At 34.7% G+C, this 15,279-nt stretch overlaps 1 protein-coding gene across 4 annotated transcripts in view; it reads right to left on the bottom strand.

The window, feature by feature from the left end:
• Nucleotides 1-15,279, bottom strand: part of TAX1BP1 (Tax1 binding protein 1) — a 57,127-nt gene that overhangs the window by 32,231 nt on the left and 9,617 nt on the right. For all 4 annotated transcript variants that reach the window (XM_048070224.2, XM_048070227.2, XM_048070226.2 and 1 more), the window contains exons 3-5: nucleotides 8,372-8,474; nucleotides 5,524-5,711; nucleotides 4,349-4,507 (exon numbers count right to left, since the gene is read on the bottom strand). In XM_048070224.2, coding sequence (XP_047926181.1) covers nucleotides 4,349-4,507; nucleotides 5,524-5,711; nucleotides 8,372-8,474 — 450 coding nt within the window. The remainder of the gene's footprint in view (nucleotides 1-4,348; nucleotides 4,508-5,523; nucleotides 5,712-8,371; nucleotides 8,475-15,279) is intronic.

Below are 15,279 nucleotides of genomic sequence, written 5' to 3'. Positions count from 1 at the left end.
TTTTTTACTTATTAGACTGGCTATATCTCACCCCATGAGTCTTCTAACTTACCCTTCTGATTCTCTTCCCCCGTCCCGCTCGAGGGGGAGGTGGGAGAGTGGCTGGGTAGTGCTCAGCTGCCTACCACGGTTAAACCACAGTAGCACTGCGTACTAATCTAGTCTGCCAAAGTATTGTATAAAATCCATCCTGCTTTGTGCACTTGTGATCCACTAATGGAAAATAAAAATATGCATGTTTCAAGTGGAGACCTGATGAAGTTTTTCAAACTTCACTCCATATACCGTGGAATACAAACATGCATCAAGACATCTCCTTTTCTTTATGAAGGGCAACAGATAATTTCAGTAGACAAAACTGCTGAAAGAACTGATTGTCTATCCACTCGCAGCACAGAGCTAGGAATTCTGCATGAAAAGCAACAGTAGGGCTGAAGCATATGCTCCCTGTGAGCACAAACACCGGCTAGCACAAAGCTGTGCGTCTTGCAGATATTCTTCTTCTGTGATGGTGGTGACAACAAACTGAGAAAACTAGTTCTGTGGAACCACTGTGTTGAATACCAGAAAAAAAAAATAGTTTTGTTTTGGTTTTTAACTCCAATGTGATAAAATAAGATGTAAACCCTAAAATAAAAGCCTTTAGAAATAAGAAGGGAATTGGAGTACTGTAATATGCAGGACTTGAATGAGAAGCAATTTTTCAACAACTCAAATAACACAATCACTTTATGCCTTCAATTCATTTATTCTGCCCATTTTTGGTAGGAAATGAGATAGAAATCTTGTAAAAAGGCAACAAAAGCCTGTATGTCCTGAACAGCAAGAACACTGTTAGCAAACCAAAATCTATAGTTTGTTGTGACCTTTACAGTTACCTGTCAGGAGTGATACACAGGGACTCACCCGTTCCTGAAACTCAAGAAAGCAAATCTTTGCATCGCTTACAAGCATGCATACTGCCCAATATTCAAACTGTGCGGAATACTGACTGTATTACACCTGAACAGATTTATTTTGGTATATACTTTGTTCCGAAAAGATTGAATCTAACTTTAGTTTGTTTCTTCCTAATATTTGCCCCAAAGAGCCTCTAAAAGCACTACTTCAAAGCATCCCAACCAGTCGAAAAGCAGACACAGAAGACAATACCCTAGTGCCCAGAACTCCGTGACAGTAACTACGTAGAGAAGAGAGCAAATGATTAAGAGTGGGAGGGAAACATTAATTTGGATACAGCTGTGACATAGTCCAACAACTACCTTGTCTGTATTAGGAAATCAATGTTTCTACGGACATTTCTCAACGGTCCCAAATACCCCTGAGCTATTTGTGAAGACTGAAAAAAGTCAGTACTAAAAGGATGAAAGTATCTTAAACGCGTATGAAAAAATATAAATACAAAGGAGATGTTAAGAAAACTATGTTTTAACAAACTGCAATAGGACAAGGAATCTCAGTTCTAAACTAAAACAAGGTAGATTTAGATTAGATATAAAGAAGAAATTATTTACTACGAAGGTGGTGAGACAACTGGAACAGGCTACCCAGAAAAGTTGAATGGGGCTTTTGAGCAAGTCTAGTAGAAGATGTCCCTGTCTGCATCGGGTGGACTGCAATTAGGTAATCTTTAACAGTCTTTTCCAATATCAAACATTCTGTGATTCTATGGTAAAAAATACAGGGTGGCTTAATAATACACATCATCAAACGACAAGGATACTAGGTCAGGTATCCACACTATTTGCTCTGAGGAAATTAAGGTTTTTTGTTTGTTTTTTAGAAAAGAGGAAAACAGATCAACAAGCATGTTATATAAAGGGGTTCATGATTATTCGTATCAGAATTTAAATGGCAATAAATGTATAACAGTCACCAACACAACAGCAGAATAAAGAGCTCTGCACTCACTTTGAATCAATTGTGTACATCTATACAGACTTTTCTACTTGTAAATAATTGTTTTTCTTTAACTTAATGTGCTCTGAAGTACATTGAAAGTTGTTTGTTGTTATTTTACTTAACAGAACTCTAAATAATTAAACCTTTACCTGAATAAACTAAACATTTTAAAAAATAAATAGATTAAAAAGTGGAGTTGATGAATTTAAGATTTTTGTGTGTCAAAGGTTTAGAGCATAATTAAAAATCCACCTGCGTGTGACTTGCACCAGAGGACTAGGAGTAAAAGGAGAAAAAGAACCCACAGAATCACTTTGTTAAAGAAGTCATTCTGTAACTTAAAAGCGATACCAAACAACAACAACAAAAAAACAATTCAAACCAAAATTACCGACTTCATACTAAGCACAGGTGAAGACTCTGCTGTTATATAAAATATAACTGTATTTTGATTACTTAACATTTTAAGGTTATCCCTTGTGGTCTTACAAACAAGATTTGAATTAATAGACTGTTTAGGTTTATTGCCAATAACAATTATTCACATCACATGAAGCTGACTAGATTAGCTGACTTTATTTATTTTAAACAAACCAGAAGGAAAATAAAACCTAGCTATTGTAATTGAAATGAGTGCCGCATAACTGCTGCTCAGGAATCTTTAAATCAATCTATTAACCCACTGTACAATGCTCACAGCAAAGATAAATCATATAACCTGTTGGCCTGCTTCTGTATTTCAAGTACTGGGGTAGGGATGTAAGGAGAGCAAGAAAGAAGGAAAGTCATCTTTAGGCTTGGAAGGGTTAGAGACAAAGCTGCATATAAAGCACTCTTTATTAAATTTTCTGATGATGAAAAAGTTAAATTAATGCATCTGATTTTGAAGATGCAAGCTTAATTCTCAGAAGTAACACTGGATTTATGTTCTGTTAATGTATGTAAGCATTTATTATATACATATTATACATATAAACGAATGCAAGTTTCAGCTCAGCAGAAACTCTCTTAAAAATGAAAAACAGAAAACATAAAAGTAGTAAAATAAGAAAATGCCAAAGACTTGAGAGACAAAGTAAGTACCCGGGTTAGGGAACTGCTATAGTATTCCAGACAGATGAAGTGTTTGATCAACTATTGTCTAACTACCCTTGCTAGACAGCTATTGAAGTCCCATTTGACAAATTGTTCTAAAAACGCATTCTAGAGCTAATGTGGATCACAACTGACAATCTTTCAAGCTATTTTTAAATAAGAACTTCAAATAATAATGAAAGATTTCTATATAGCTTATACAAATTTATCCATCAAGCTTCCAATTCTGTAGATACATGAAATGCGTACTTTTAGGTATTTAATTCTAGTCTTGTTAAACTGGTCCTCCCATGTGCTTGAAATTAAAGTAATTCTTTTATATGAAATATTTTACACTTTTTTTCCCCTAAAATAGATCTTATCATTGACTTTTTCCTTACCTAATGTTATAGCCCATTTAATTATGACTGTTGAAAAGTAGACTATGAAATTTCAACAGTTTCAAATTCCTTCAACAAATTCCTTTCTACCAAAGGTGTATCGTGCAGAACTGTTGACATATACATACTAGTACTTAGAAATAGCCTATTAACTGCTGTCCACAGCTAAATTATATAGGCTTCATTACTCCAAATTTGTCCATGTCACCACCTCCCTCCCACATGTTTTTAATCTTCTCCTAAAAGGTTGTTGTTGTTGGTTTTTTTTAAAGCATCAGCTGAAAATATATATTAAGTCCAACTTTTGTGTGCCTTTTTTATAATACTGCATTTCCTTACTATTTGTAGAACTCCAAAGTAAGCTTGCTTTGTTTCAGGCTAGATTTATATTTCCGCTATCAATTAAGACTGTAACTTAATTTTTAGGTTTGTTCTTTTCCCTTTCAAAATCATTAGACCTTTCTGAAATCTTTAAGGGAAGCCATAGTTAACTTTTCACTCTTAGTATGTTCTGACAGTAGCACTCTTAAGTCTTGATTTTTTTTTTTTTAATACCAATCTTTTTTTTTCTTTTTTGCTTTATTACCATTTACAATACCCTGTGTTATGTGTAATTATTCCTTAACAGGCATTATTTGAAAAGCCATCCTCCATTTTAAACTAACATAAGCGAACTTTCAACTATCAACTACTTTTCCACTATGAATTTCACAATTAAATGTCAAACATCTGGTAACAGTTGTCATCGATTATCTTACCAAGCCTGGTACCAAAAGCCTTAAATATTTTAACAATTTTACGACATAAAAGGAATAGTGGCAGGAGGTTAATAGGAACTGACCTATTCTAGTGTAAATGTCTATCTAACTGCTGAGAGGTTTTGATAGCTGATTTTCACCCAGTTTAACTGGTTCTTGAAAAAGAAGGATTACAGACATTATGAGTCAGCTTTAATCAGTAAAACAACTAACCTTTTGCTCTGTTTGCAGTTGGTCACATCTCTGCTTTTCATGGTTAAGTTCTTTTTCCAGTCTTTCAACTTGATCTCTGAGTTGTGTTGTTTCCTTCTCCAGAACCGAAGTTACCTTTAATAGCTCTTCTTTTTCTTTTACTATTTTTTCAATTTTAAACTGTAAAAAAAACAAAACCATTTTTTCTTGGTATCTTTTCTCTCCTTGATTTCTATCCAATAAGTGGATGACAAATTACTCCAATGTTTGAGCAGAACCACAAAACATGTGCCTTCTGGCCAGGTGATTTTACAGTTTTGTCCTTCACAAATTCCTGAAGTTTCATTACTCTTACTACATTACCGTTACATTATAGTACTACATTATGATTAGACAGCACATTTTGTATCATGTTTATTTCTGCTCGTTCTTCCTCCTTAAGTGAAGTGTTTTTACTGTTCCCAAGTGACAGCAACTATGAAAAAGCTAATTAACATGACAGCTTGGTGACGAAATGGCCACTGAGTGTACGCATGCACACACACACCCACACACTAGAACAATGTTGAAGAAATTTAAAAAATATACAAACATTGCCAGAAGTAAGGACTGGTACAGAAATCAAGATAATCACAGAAGTCTGAAAAATCCTTTTTCTTCAATTTTAGTAGTAGGGGTACATACCCTAAGACTTTAAATGCAAAAACATCCCAGCTGTACCTCTGTACTGCATCTCTCATCCTAAATTTTGAAAGCTATAAATCAAGTACGTGTGCTACTTGTGGACAACTAAAAGCATATCAGTTCCTTTTTTCCTTACAGTGAGTACCCTTTCACACAAAGGGTATTCACTGTAAGGAATCTTCCCCCTCTGCCCCCAACCCACTTAAGTTGGAGGGTGCAGACGGCAGAGATGGACAACTAGCTACCCTTACGATTTCCCAGTTTATACCAAGTGTTATGCCATACTTGTAGCCAGTTTAAATATTTATTCATTTGATCTGCAAATGTTCTGAACTCCAATCAAAAACCGAAAATCAAGCCAGAAAGATACATTATATATACACATAATGTAGTTTTTTTTCCTGGCTTGTTCTTGAATATTATATTCTATGCATTTATGTGTGTGTGTACATATGTACATATAAAAACTAAGTGCAAAGATTGATAACATTTTAAGAATTTTTGAATCAAACCTCAAGAAGTCCAGCTTTTGTGGTCACCACTAACATATCAGAGTTTCCTTCATCCTCCATGGTGAGCAATTCTTCAACAGGAGAAGAGGTACGAAACTGGAAAGGTGTGCTTGCTCCGCGTATTTCTCCTTTATGAGTAACGTAACAGAACTGGTAGAATTCTCCATCATCATTTGGTAGGTAATATCCTATCAAAATAAATTCGTACTTGAAGAAACATTCTGCACTAACAAATCTATTATGCAATTCTCCACATGGAAATACATTATCAGAACATCTTAGACTTACGATTTTCACCCTCATTATTTCAGTAGGGCACAGGCAACGATCACAGCAATACAAAGGAAAAGTCACCCTTTTCAGTAATTTCAATTCCCCCCCAAACTTCTCCTTTTTTTTTTTGTTTGTTTGTTTTAGACACGGAAGCTTAGGACAGTAAGTAACAACACTATAGCACTATATATATGCATCACCTTACATACGTTAGGTAATAGCTGATGAATATATTCTTATTGAATACAAAGAATCATTGGCAACAAGATGCCCTGAAGAGCTAAACATGGAACAGGACTACATTATTACTTAACTGTTGTACAATGAGAGAACAAAGAGTAAGCGACTTTGGGGGTGGGAATACCTCTACAGCCAAAGACAACAGACAGAGTAACATGCTATATGATGTTATATTTGTGGATGTTAAGCAACCATTTTCAGAACTAATGAGATTTTTACTTTTATTAGTAAATCCAAGAAATCAGGCCTCACCAAATTTAATGGTAAGAAAACCACTGAAGTTTTATGCAGAATACTTAATTGTCAGACACTTTAGCTAGCTTAAGTATGACACCAGCATAATAAATCCTCACCTAGCAGGTGATGTCACCCACTTCTGTCCGTATCTCACCACAATTTAATCTGCTCCCTTTCTAACTTCCTCATCTTTAAATTGCATTCACCAACTGAAAGTCCAGTACTTCCAGAAACAGATTCTGAATGCCACAAGAATTTTGTCATGAGTACTTTTTTCTAACACCGCCCCTCACACTTTTTCCATCAGCTTGCTTAAAATCCTCTTACCTCCCTCTTTATCACAGATGAGAAAGATACAAAAAAATGCATGAGAAGTGAGCATAATATGTATTTCTGAAGTCATTTTTCAGCACCGCCCAAAAAAAAAGCTAAATATTCCAAAAATCTTCTCTGGATAAAAAAAAAAAAAAAAAGAACAAAGTATTTGATAAAATTCTAACAGCAGCTAAGGTAAGTAAATGAAAGAAAGCTAGAAACTTAATTCATGCGCCTTCTCAGATACTGCTTCAGTTCTGACTGAACTATAACATTAAAATCCCTATTTCAATCACTATGTTGCTTTGGGGGGAATTTTTTTGTTTGTTTTGTGTTGCTGCTGTTTTTTAAACTCTCATTCCAGACTACTGGAGGACTTCTTCAAGTAGTCTTAGCTGCTTTTACTAAAAATGGTAAAACTCATTACATCTGCTATACAGACAACATTCATATTGCGTGCTTTGTATTTCCATCAGTCTTGTACTTCAGTAACTATAGCTCAGGGAGTAGTATCTTACTGTTTTTTCACTTGCAAGTTCGAACACGTGTAGATCTTCTAACATCCATAACATCCTTTTGCAAGAAATTCTGCATCTGACTGTGCACCATCTCTATCTCTGTTATGAATCTGTCACTGGTAGTTTACACTGATGGCCCCTGCTTCTTTCAATGTGAACAATGGATAATCAACTCGTTCCACGGGTAGCTGGTTTTACAGACATCTGTTTTTTTCTAATATTTAATTCCCTTTCCCAGGCTGAAAAACCTGGCAGAAGAAAGTACTGAAGGTCATCTAGTCCAATCTCCTGCTCAAAAAGTGACTGCTGTCAGCAGCAGTCTGGACCTATTGCAGCAGTCAAGCAAGTGTGTGGAACTCCCATCCATCCAAACCTTCCCGGGATACCCGTTCAAGTGCTGCTGTTAGTTTTTCCACCTGTTGGTGAAAAAGTTATTCTTAATGCTAGACCTAAACCACCTAGGTCCCTTTATATGTGATTAGCCACATGGTTCTCATCTTTGTAACTCCTCTTATTTACACAGAAGCTGCTGCTTGACTTTAATCTTCCTTATTGCTGTGTTCATTTTCTAGTTCTGCTAGATCTTTAGAGACTCGGAAGGGAAGGCAGAGGATCTGACTTCCACACAGTATTGAAAATGCAGTTATAATATAGATTTGTATAGTGGTGTACCATTTTCTGTTTTGTTCCTTATTCTTCTCTTAAACTTTAGTGATTTTCAGCAATTCCTCACTATCAAGAGGTCCTCTGCAACTCTGAACAAAACTGAACCTTCACAAACCGTCATTTACATTATTTATCCTTTCTTTCTTTGACAAGAATCACTTTACACTGGAATGGTCTAAAGTTCAGAGACTAAAAACAGACAATGTGAATACACAATGCTTTAAGAGATGCCAAGATTTAAAAAAAAAAAAAAAAAAAAACGCCAATGATTAAACGGCATCACTTTTGGTGTCTGAATAACTTCCAGCAGATCTACTCTTTCCATCAGTCATGAACACTGTCCAATTATTATGTAAAAATATACTGAGTCACACAATTACTCATACAATCTCATTGACATCTGAAATAAGAATGAACTTTACACGGGTAACAAAACGAGCATGCAAAAGACTTATATGGTAAATTCTCCTTCCTACAATTTGTGTTTCTAAAGATCTAGAACTGTTCTCCAACCCTCAATATCTTAACACATAGATGAGTATTTAAAAAAACTATGGAAGCTAGAAAATACAGGTAGATACTGCTTTATAAAAATTCACCTTGAAAAGTCAGCACGCAGTTAACAGTTGATCCTTCCACATAGTTTTCTGGCATAGGTGACCAAAGAAATGTGTAATAATCTCTCGCAGTACTCCAACCAACCTAAAATAAAATAAATCACAACAACAAGAAAAAGAAAAGAAAATATTAGGCAGAAAAAATTGCTACATATAGTTAAGATATCACAGCCTGGCCTTTACAACATACTGTAATATGAATATTTCTGCTTCAACATGCAATAAAAAGATATTTAACAATGTTTACAAATCAAGAATATTTTTAACAAGCATGTCAAAGATTTAGCATGAATTTTATTAAGCTTGTTACCTAAGGCAATAAATGGGTCTAAGGCAATAAAAGGGTCTATATAAATTAAAACACCAGACAGTTTTCACTATACTTTAAACTATTATTTGGTACATTTATATTTTTTTCTATAAAGATACACTAGTATACACTGAAAATACAAAAATATTACTTCAGAAGTTTATACTGAGATTTTCTTAGGGTAACTTCTGCCAATATCAACTATTTTGTGTCCACAATCCAACAGGTTCATAAAAAAACACAAAGGAGGAAGGAGAAAACACCTCTTCCCTACTGAAAATGACAAATATGACAGGTTTAAGCTAGCACTTTTTTTTTTTTTTTTGACAATTTCTGCAATACTAACTAAAGACTAGCATTTCACTGGAATGCTAATTCTTCCATTTATACAGCACAATATAACTGCAAGGAAAAAAAATGCATGAAAACCTAACTCAGTTAAGTGAGCTTAACCTAACTAACTAAGTTAGTGCAGTTTCCCCAGTAACTTCAATAAACACCTACTTTCCAATGTTTCATAAAGCCTGCAGTTCCTTGAAATAAGAAATGATATCCCCCAAAGAAATATATTCCAACAAGCTTGAAATACATGCATCTAAACCTGAAACCCAAAGCAACCAGTTACTATAAAGCAGCATAGAACAATAATAGTGTAATGATAAAGGAGTGCAATGAAACAGATGTATCTGTTCTAACTAAAAGAAAATATCAAAAACCTGGTCAAAAAGTATTAACACGTTTTGTCAGTTACTGTGTATGGTGTCTTGGAAGAGTTAAGAAGGAAAGGGGGCAAATTGTCCACCGATTTCATCAACATTATTGGAGACAAAAAAAGAAGAAATTGGTAATCATGATTTCTATTACTTCAGTAGACAAGATCTCTAAACTTTAAGTTCATATCAAATCCTCCTTTATAACGGATACATTGCAATAGTGTATCTTGAAAGGACTAAGAACTGTTTCTTAAGAGGTTGTCAGCTTTACAAAAATAAAAAGGAGAAAAGAATGGGCAATGAGAATACGGGCAATGAGAACAGTAGTACCCAAAGTAATTAAACAGTATTTACACAGTTACAGATTTCGAGTAGTATGAAAATTAATAATTAGCATTAGAAAAAAAAATCTGAAGAGACTATTCCATAGCTGCCTTTTACAAAACTACTTCTCCACTTTGTATTAAAAGCATGGCAATAGCTACTGTTTGGGAAAAAGTAATTGCTCTACAACCAGGCCTTTTTTACATTAATAAAAAGCAGAGATGAACAACAGCAAAAGCAGCTCAAAACTTCTTTTTACTAGCTATAGTCAATTTTTTTAAGGCAATATTCATTATACAGAACAGCTTCTGACTGTTCTGGTGACTCAATAAAACAACCAAAATGGAACCAACTACTGTATCTTAAGCCTATTCTTAGACAAAGAAGATTCTGTGACATCCCCTACTGAGGGGCTTTTAAAAACATGAATGAAATGAGAACTCCTGAGGTTGTCCTTCGCACACTAAAATATTTTAGAAATAAGAAGGGAAGTTCCTCTGGTAACTTGGGGTGTCAGTGACATTGGGAGGTGGAAGAGGGAATAAAAGCAATTTTTCTGTAACAAAAATCCACAGAAAAATCCACAGATTTTTTCTGTAACAAAAATCCGCAGAAAATTTTGTAAATTTTCAAATTTTCACGTTAGTTATGTTTTCATATCCAATTCAGATGTTAAGACACCCTTTTCACTGAAGGTACTTTCACCTCTGTGAAGGGAAGCATATACCATTACAGGCATACAACACAGAAAGCAGACAGCTTTTTAAACACAGAAATTGGGTTCTCAATTGAGTGAAAAGCCTGTCTTGTTCTTTTTAATTTCAGAAGGGAAACTGATTTACTGTGTTCAGAACAATCATGGTAAAGAACCGAAGCAATCTCTTCATCCTACTCTAGTTTCTAATTCTGTTTTAAACAAAGAAATAAAAGAAAAAGCAAAAACCATCCAAACAAAAAAAAAAACAACGTTCACACACATCCTATTTTCCTGAATAAAATGGGCATTCCTTCTGATAATGAAAACTTCAGAAAGTGTAGAGGGAGCAAAATCCATATAAATATATGAATATAAAACCAAAAATGGTTGCTAGCATGACCTCTTCCCTAGGTGATCAATTCAGTTTCCAATTCAATTTTTCTCTATGCTGAAACCCTAAATTCTAGGAATACTTTACCTCTAACAGTAATGTGCACAATTTATTTTTTTTAGGTCATTTGAAATTCTATTCGTACTAATACAAAGAGACTAATTGTGTAGAAAGCAAATTACCCAACTCTTCTGGACTGTTTCTGAGCTGGTACTATATGTTCAAGTGTAACTCTAATCTGTGGGTTATTGGTAAAGAGAGAACCATGACGCATCACCAGCTAGTGGGCAATACCCTGGGAAGTTTACCAGGCACGTATTTTCTCCATCAATTCCCCCTATTTCCTGTCACCCATCATCTGCTTCCCCTAACAAAGCTCCCCATCTCATACTGTCTTGACTCTTAGAAGCCAACTACTTAAAGGGGCACGTGCAAGTGGCTCTTCTCGTCCAGTTGCATAAATTAAAAAAGGAGAAGTTTGTGTACCGTGCAGCAAAAAAAGTTAAATTAGTAACATCATTCAACGTCTTTTCTACTGAACAATGGTTTTCATCAATTTTCATAGGATTATTTCTTTGGTGACAAAAACAAGGAGTAAAACCAAAGTAATGATATTCCAAGAAGAAAATGACAATAAAAGTAAGTAATAGATGTTTCAGGTCAACAATCTAGATCTTTCAACCATTTTTCTACCAATATGTTTTAATTAAACACGAAGTACGCAGTGATTTACAAATACAGTCTTCCATAACCTTCTCTATGGCAACAGATTATACAGTCACAGACTGTACGAGCATGCTGAAAGACTCAACAATGGCCTAGATGTGACTGTTGACCAAAAAAATACATATATATACATATATATTTCATTCACCTCAGCAGGAAAGCTGATAGTTGCCTAAAATAGGACTAACACTTCATAAAGAATTTTTAGAATTGCTTGAGGGACAGGAAATAAAAACAGAAATACTGTCAACTGAAACTAGGGGGAAAAAATACAGAGGAAATCAACCAAGAGTGAAAATGATGAAGAGAAAGATGGGAATACTTGTCAATCAGACCACAATTAATTTGCATGCAGGGAAGGGAGGAGTTAAAAAAAAAAAAAAAAAAGAAAAGAAAAAGGAAAGAAAACTGTAGCTCTAAAAACAAAATGAAGAACAGCCTCCTCCTCCAGCATGTTGGCTTGGAAAACTATCTTCAATTTAATGACAGGGATAAGAAAAGCTAAATCATTTCTCTGATTGTTGATCTGTGTGACAAAACATACCAGAGACAACTAATACAGACTATTTCCAAGGTCAGACTCCACCAGGGTACAGGAGTGACACCCTTCAAAGCCCCTGCATGAAGCCATTTATTGTGAAGACCTCTTTTGTATTACACTGACAGGAGAAAGATTTTTGTGTATGGTAATGTCCATTTAAGGTGGTTTTGTTTGGTTTTGCTTTTGTTGTTTCTAATTAAAAAGACCATTACGGCAAGTGATCCAATACAATTCTATCTGGGATGCAATGAAAGAGGGCAAGCCGAAACATTTCTTGTAAAAAGAAAAATCTGTGCATCTTCCCAGTAATAGTGCAGGCCTCAAGAAGTTAAGTCATTCAACAGGCATCAACAGTTGTGGCAATCAGTAGTGTATAACAGAAAACCTGAAGAACTTTTTTTTCTAAGAAATAAATGTATTTACTTATTGCATACCTATCCTTCTTTAAATGATACCTTCTGTGAAACCTATAGAACTTGAGAGGAGTGATATCTGAGCACAGACTAAAACAAAGAGTTCTTGGGCCAACACATTCTTTAATTTCATACTTTTTGAGCTCAAAAGGTAAGATTTGTTACGTTAAAAGCAAATAAATTAGACCTAATGTTTCACTTTCAGAAATATGTTCTCCATAAAATGATGTTCAAGTAGCAGGTGAAGGCTATCCTGCCACCCTGCAAACCTTTTGCAGCTTATGCTCTTTGGGTGATGTGGCTCGTTTTACCCTGCTGCAATTTGCACTGAAACAGCAGCAGCAAATAAACTACTCTGTGAAAATAAAAATAATAATTAAAAAAATCCAACCCTAAATCTGTTTCGATTATTCATATCTACCAATTTATCTACACAGGAGTACCCACGAAAATCCCTGAGTAACAGAGCAGAAGAAAAACTTCAAACACAGACTACATTAAGAATTCAAAATTGTTCTAACGAGCAGATGCAAAGAAATCCTCCAACACTTGAGAAGCCATCAGCACAAAAACAGAAAGAAGCAGGGCTTCTTTAGTGCCTGTCCAAACTCTCTCCAGTACACTACTGGAACTGCAAGATGAGTGCACGTTCAAAGTAAATACAGACGCTATTTACATGCTATTTAAATGCCTCATAGAACTTTGATCGCAGATTACATCATTTCATTTTTTGTTTCCTGCAGTTACTGACCAAGTTCTAAGAAGTTATGATCTAACTATTCAAGCTGAAAACATATTTATTGACATTAATATCTCGAACTTAAAAGCTGTCCAAAAAAAAAAAAAAAAAAGGAAATGGAAGGAAAGAGATGGAAATTCACACTTAATTCCTGTTTAGGCCTCACATGACGTTACAGCCCTATTCTCCTATGAAGAATGCATTCTAATATACGCAAATGTGGAACCAAAGTAAAAACAAAAAAACTTTCATTAGAATACTGATTAAAATGGCACATGAACAAGTCAGACAAATAATTTTATAGTATTTTTTTTCTTTTGTAGTTGATACTATTAACTGGAAGAGTATTTCGCATTTTAAAAAAAAAAGCAACAAAAACCAGTCCTCCCTCCAGACAAACAAAAATCTCAAAAATTAGAATAAGACTTTCAATATGAGAACACCATCAAGTAAAACAGTATGTGGATCAAAACTGCTACAGACTTTGTTGTGCCAGAACTCAGTTGGGATACCCTTAATAAAAGTAACTCTGGAAAAAAAATAATAAAATAAAATAATAAAAATAAAAAATAAAAATAAATAAAAAGCACTGTCAACTACTGTCAACTACTAACATAAAGCCAAGTTCCAAAGTGTTAAAACCGAAGGAAGTATAGACTATCAAATATACACTTTCTTCCCATCAGAAATCTTAAATAAATGAGAAATCTTAATAGGACATACAGTGGACCTTCCTGTGAGCAAGGAGGAGTACCAAAGGCACAGTCTACTACCAGTCTAATTTTAAAACGTGGCAACAGCAGATATTACAACATCCACATTCGAGTACACAAACATTATAAAGCACACAAGAAATCTAGCATATTTGTTTCTGAAGTTCAGAGGAGGAAAACAGAGAACGGCCCATCAAACTAAACACAAGACTTGTTGTGAACTCTGACCTCAAGTTCATCATCCAATGCACTGCCTGGATGTGCTGACGCTGTAAGGAATCACTTTTTAAGGAATTCACTGAAAACCCAGAAAGTATCTTGCTCAGAGTTAAAAACTCAAAATATTATTAATGTCCGTATTTCTTAGCAAAAAGAGCAAAAGACTTAGATGATGCAACTCCCCTAAACCATAATATATATACACACACACATAAACATATATTTAATTTTTACACAGAATTTTTAACCAGAATTAAAGTCTCTGCTACTAACCTGGTACTCAGCACATCTTTCTAGCCCCTCCGCTTCTCTACTTTTAATTCTCACAAGCTCTGCTCAGAAATCCTTTTTCAATAGGAAAAGCTGTGTATACGTTCCAACGCTCTTGCTTTCCATACCTTAACCAACAGATTAATAGCCCAGAATCCAAATCCTACTTTCACCATCCCTACCCGTTTTTAAACCAAACACAAAATATATGACTAAGCATCATGTCATACTGAGCTTAGTTTATTATGTACAATGTGTTACTCAAACAATACTTTGTTTATGTAGTTCACTTTCTTTCCATAAAACTGAAAGTTTTAATAGGTCATTACAGAGTAATCCATTCACTATATTCCTATTTCCTACTTTTGAGCAAAAGGGTTTATTTCATTTTAAGACATCATAAACTACTTTTTAGTTATATAAACAAAACCTGTAGTAAACTTCAACATTTCCACGGTGACTAAAGTTTAAGATGTCTAACACTGGCTGGGCAAGGGGGGACAACTGAACCATCTGCAATACTCACATCAGGCAGCGCTTCCTTTACTAACTGCTACGTAGGTGTCACAGTTCTTTCTTCTTCTGTGCTGCCCCCCACATGCAAACCCTTTTCTCATCAAAATGGCCAACAGTGCAATTTTTACATTTCACCCACAGTACATTCCCACCAAGTAGCTAGAAGAAAATTAGCTAACTAGCAAACTAAATGATGAAAAACACGCACAAAAAAAAAAAAACAGTCATAGAGTTAGGAATTGTCTGTTTCTCAATAATATACTACTGAAGAAAAGTAATGACCAACTATTTTAGTTTTGCTCTGTTTCCTTTAACTTA

Source organism: Anser cygnoides, chromosome 2 (genome assembly GCF_040182565.1).
Source record: "Anser cygnoides isolate HZ-2024a breed goose chromosome 2, Taihu_goose_T2T_genome, whole genome shotgun sequence".
NCBI lineage: Eukaryota > Metazoa > Chordata > Aves > Anseriformes > Anatidae > Anser > Anser cygnoides.
This window is presented reverse-complemented; position numbering and strand designations above follow the sequence as displayed.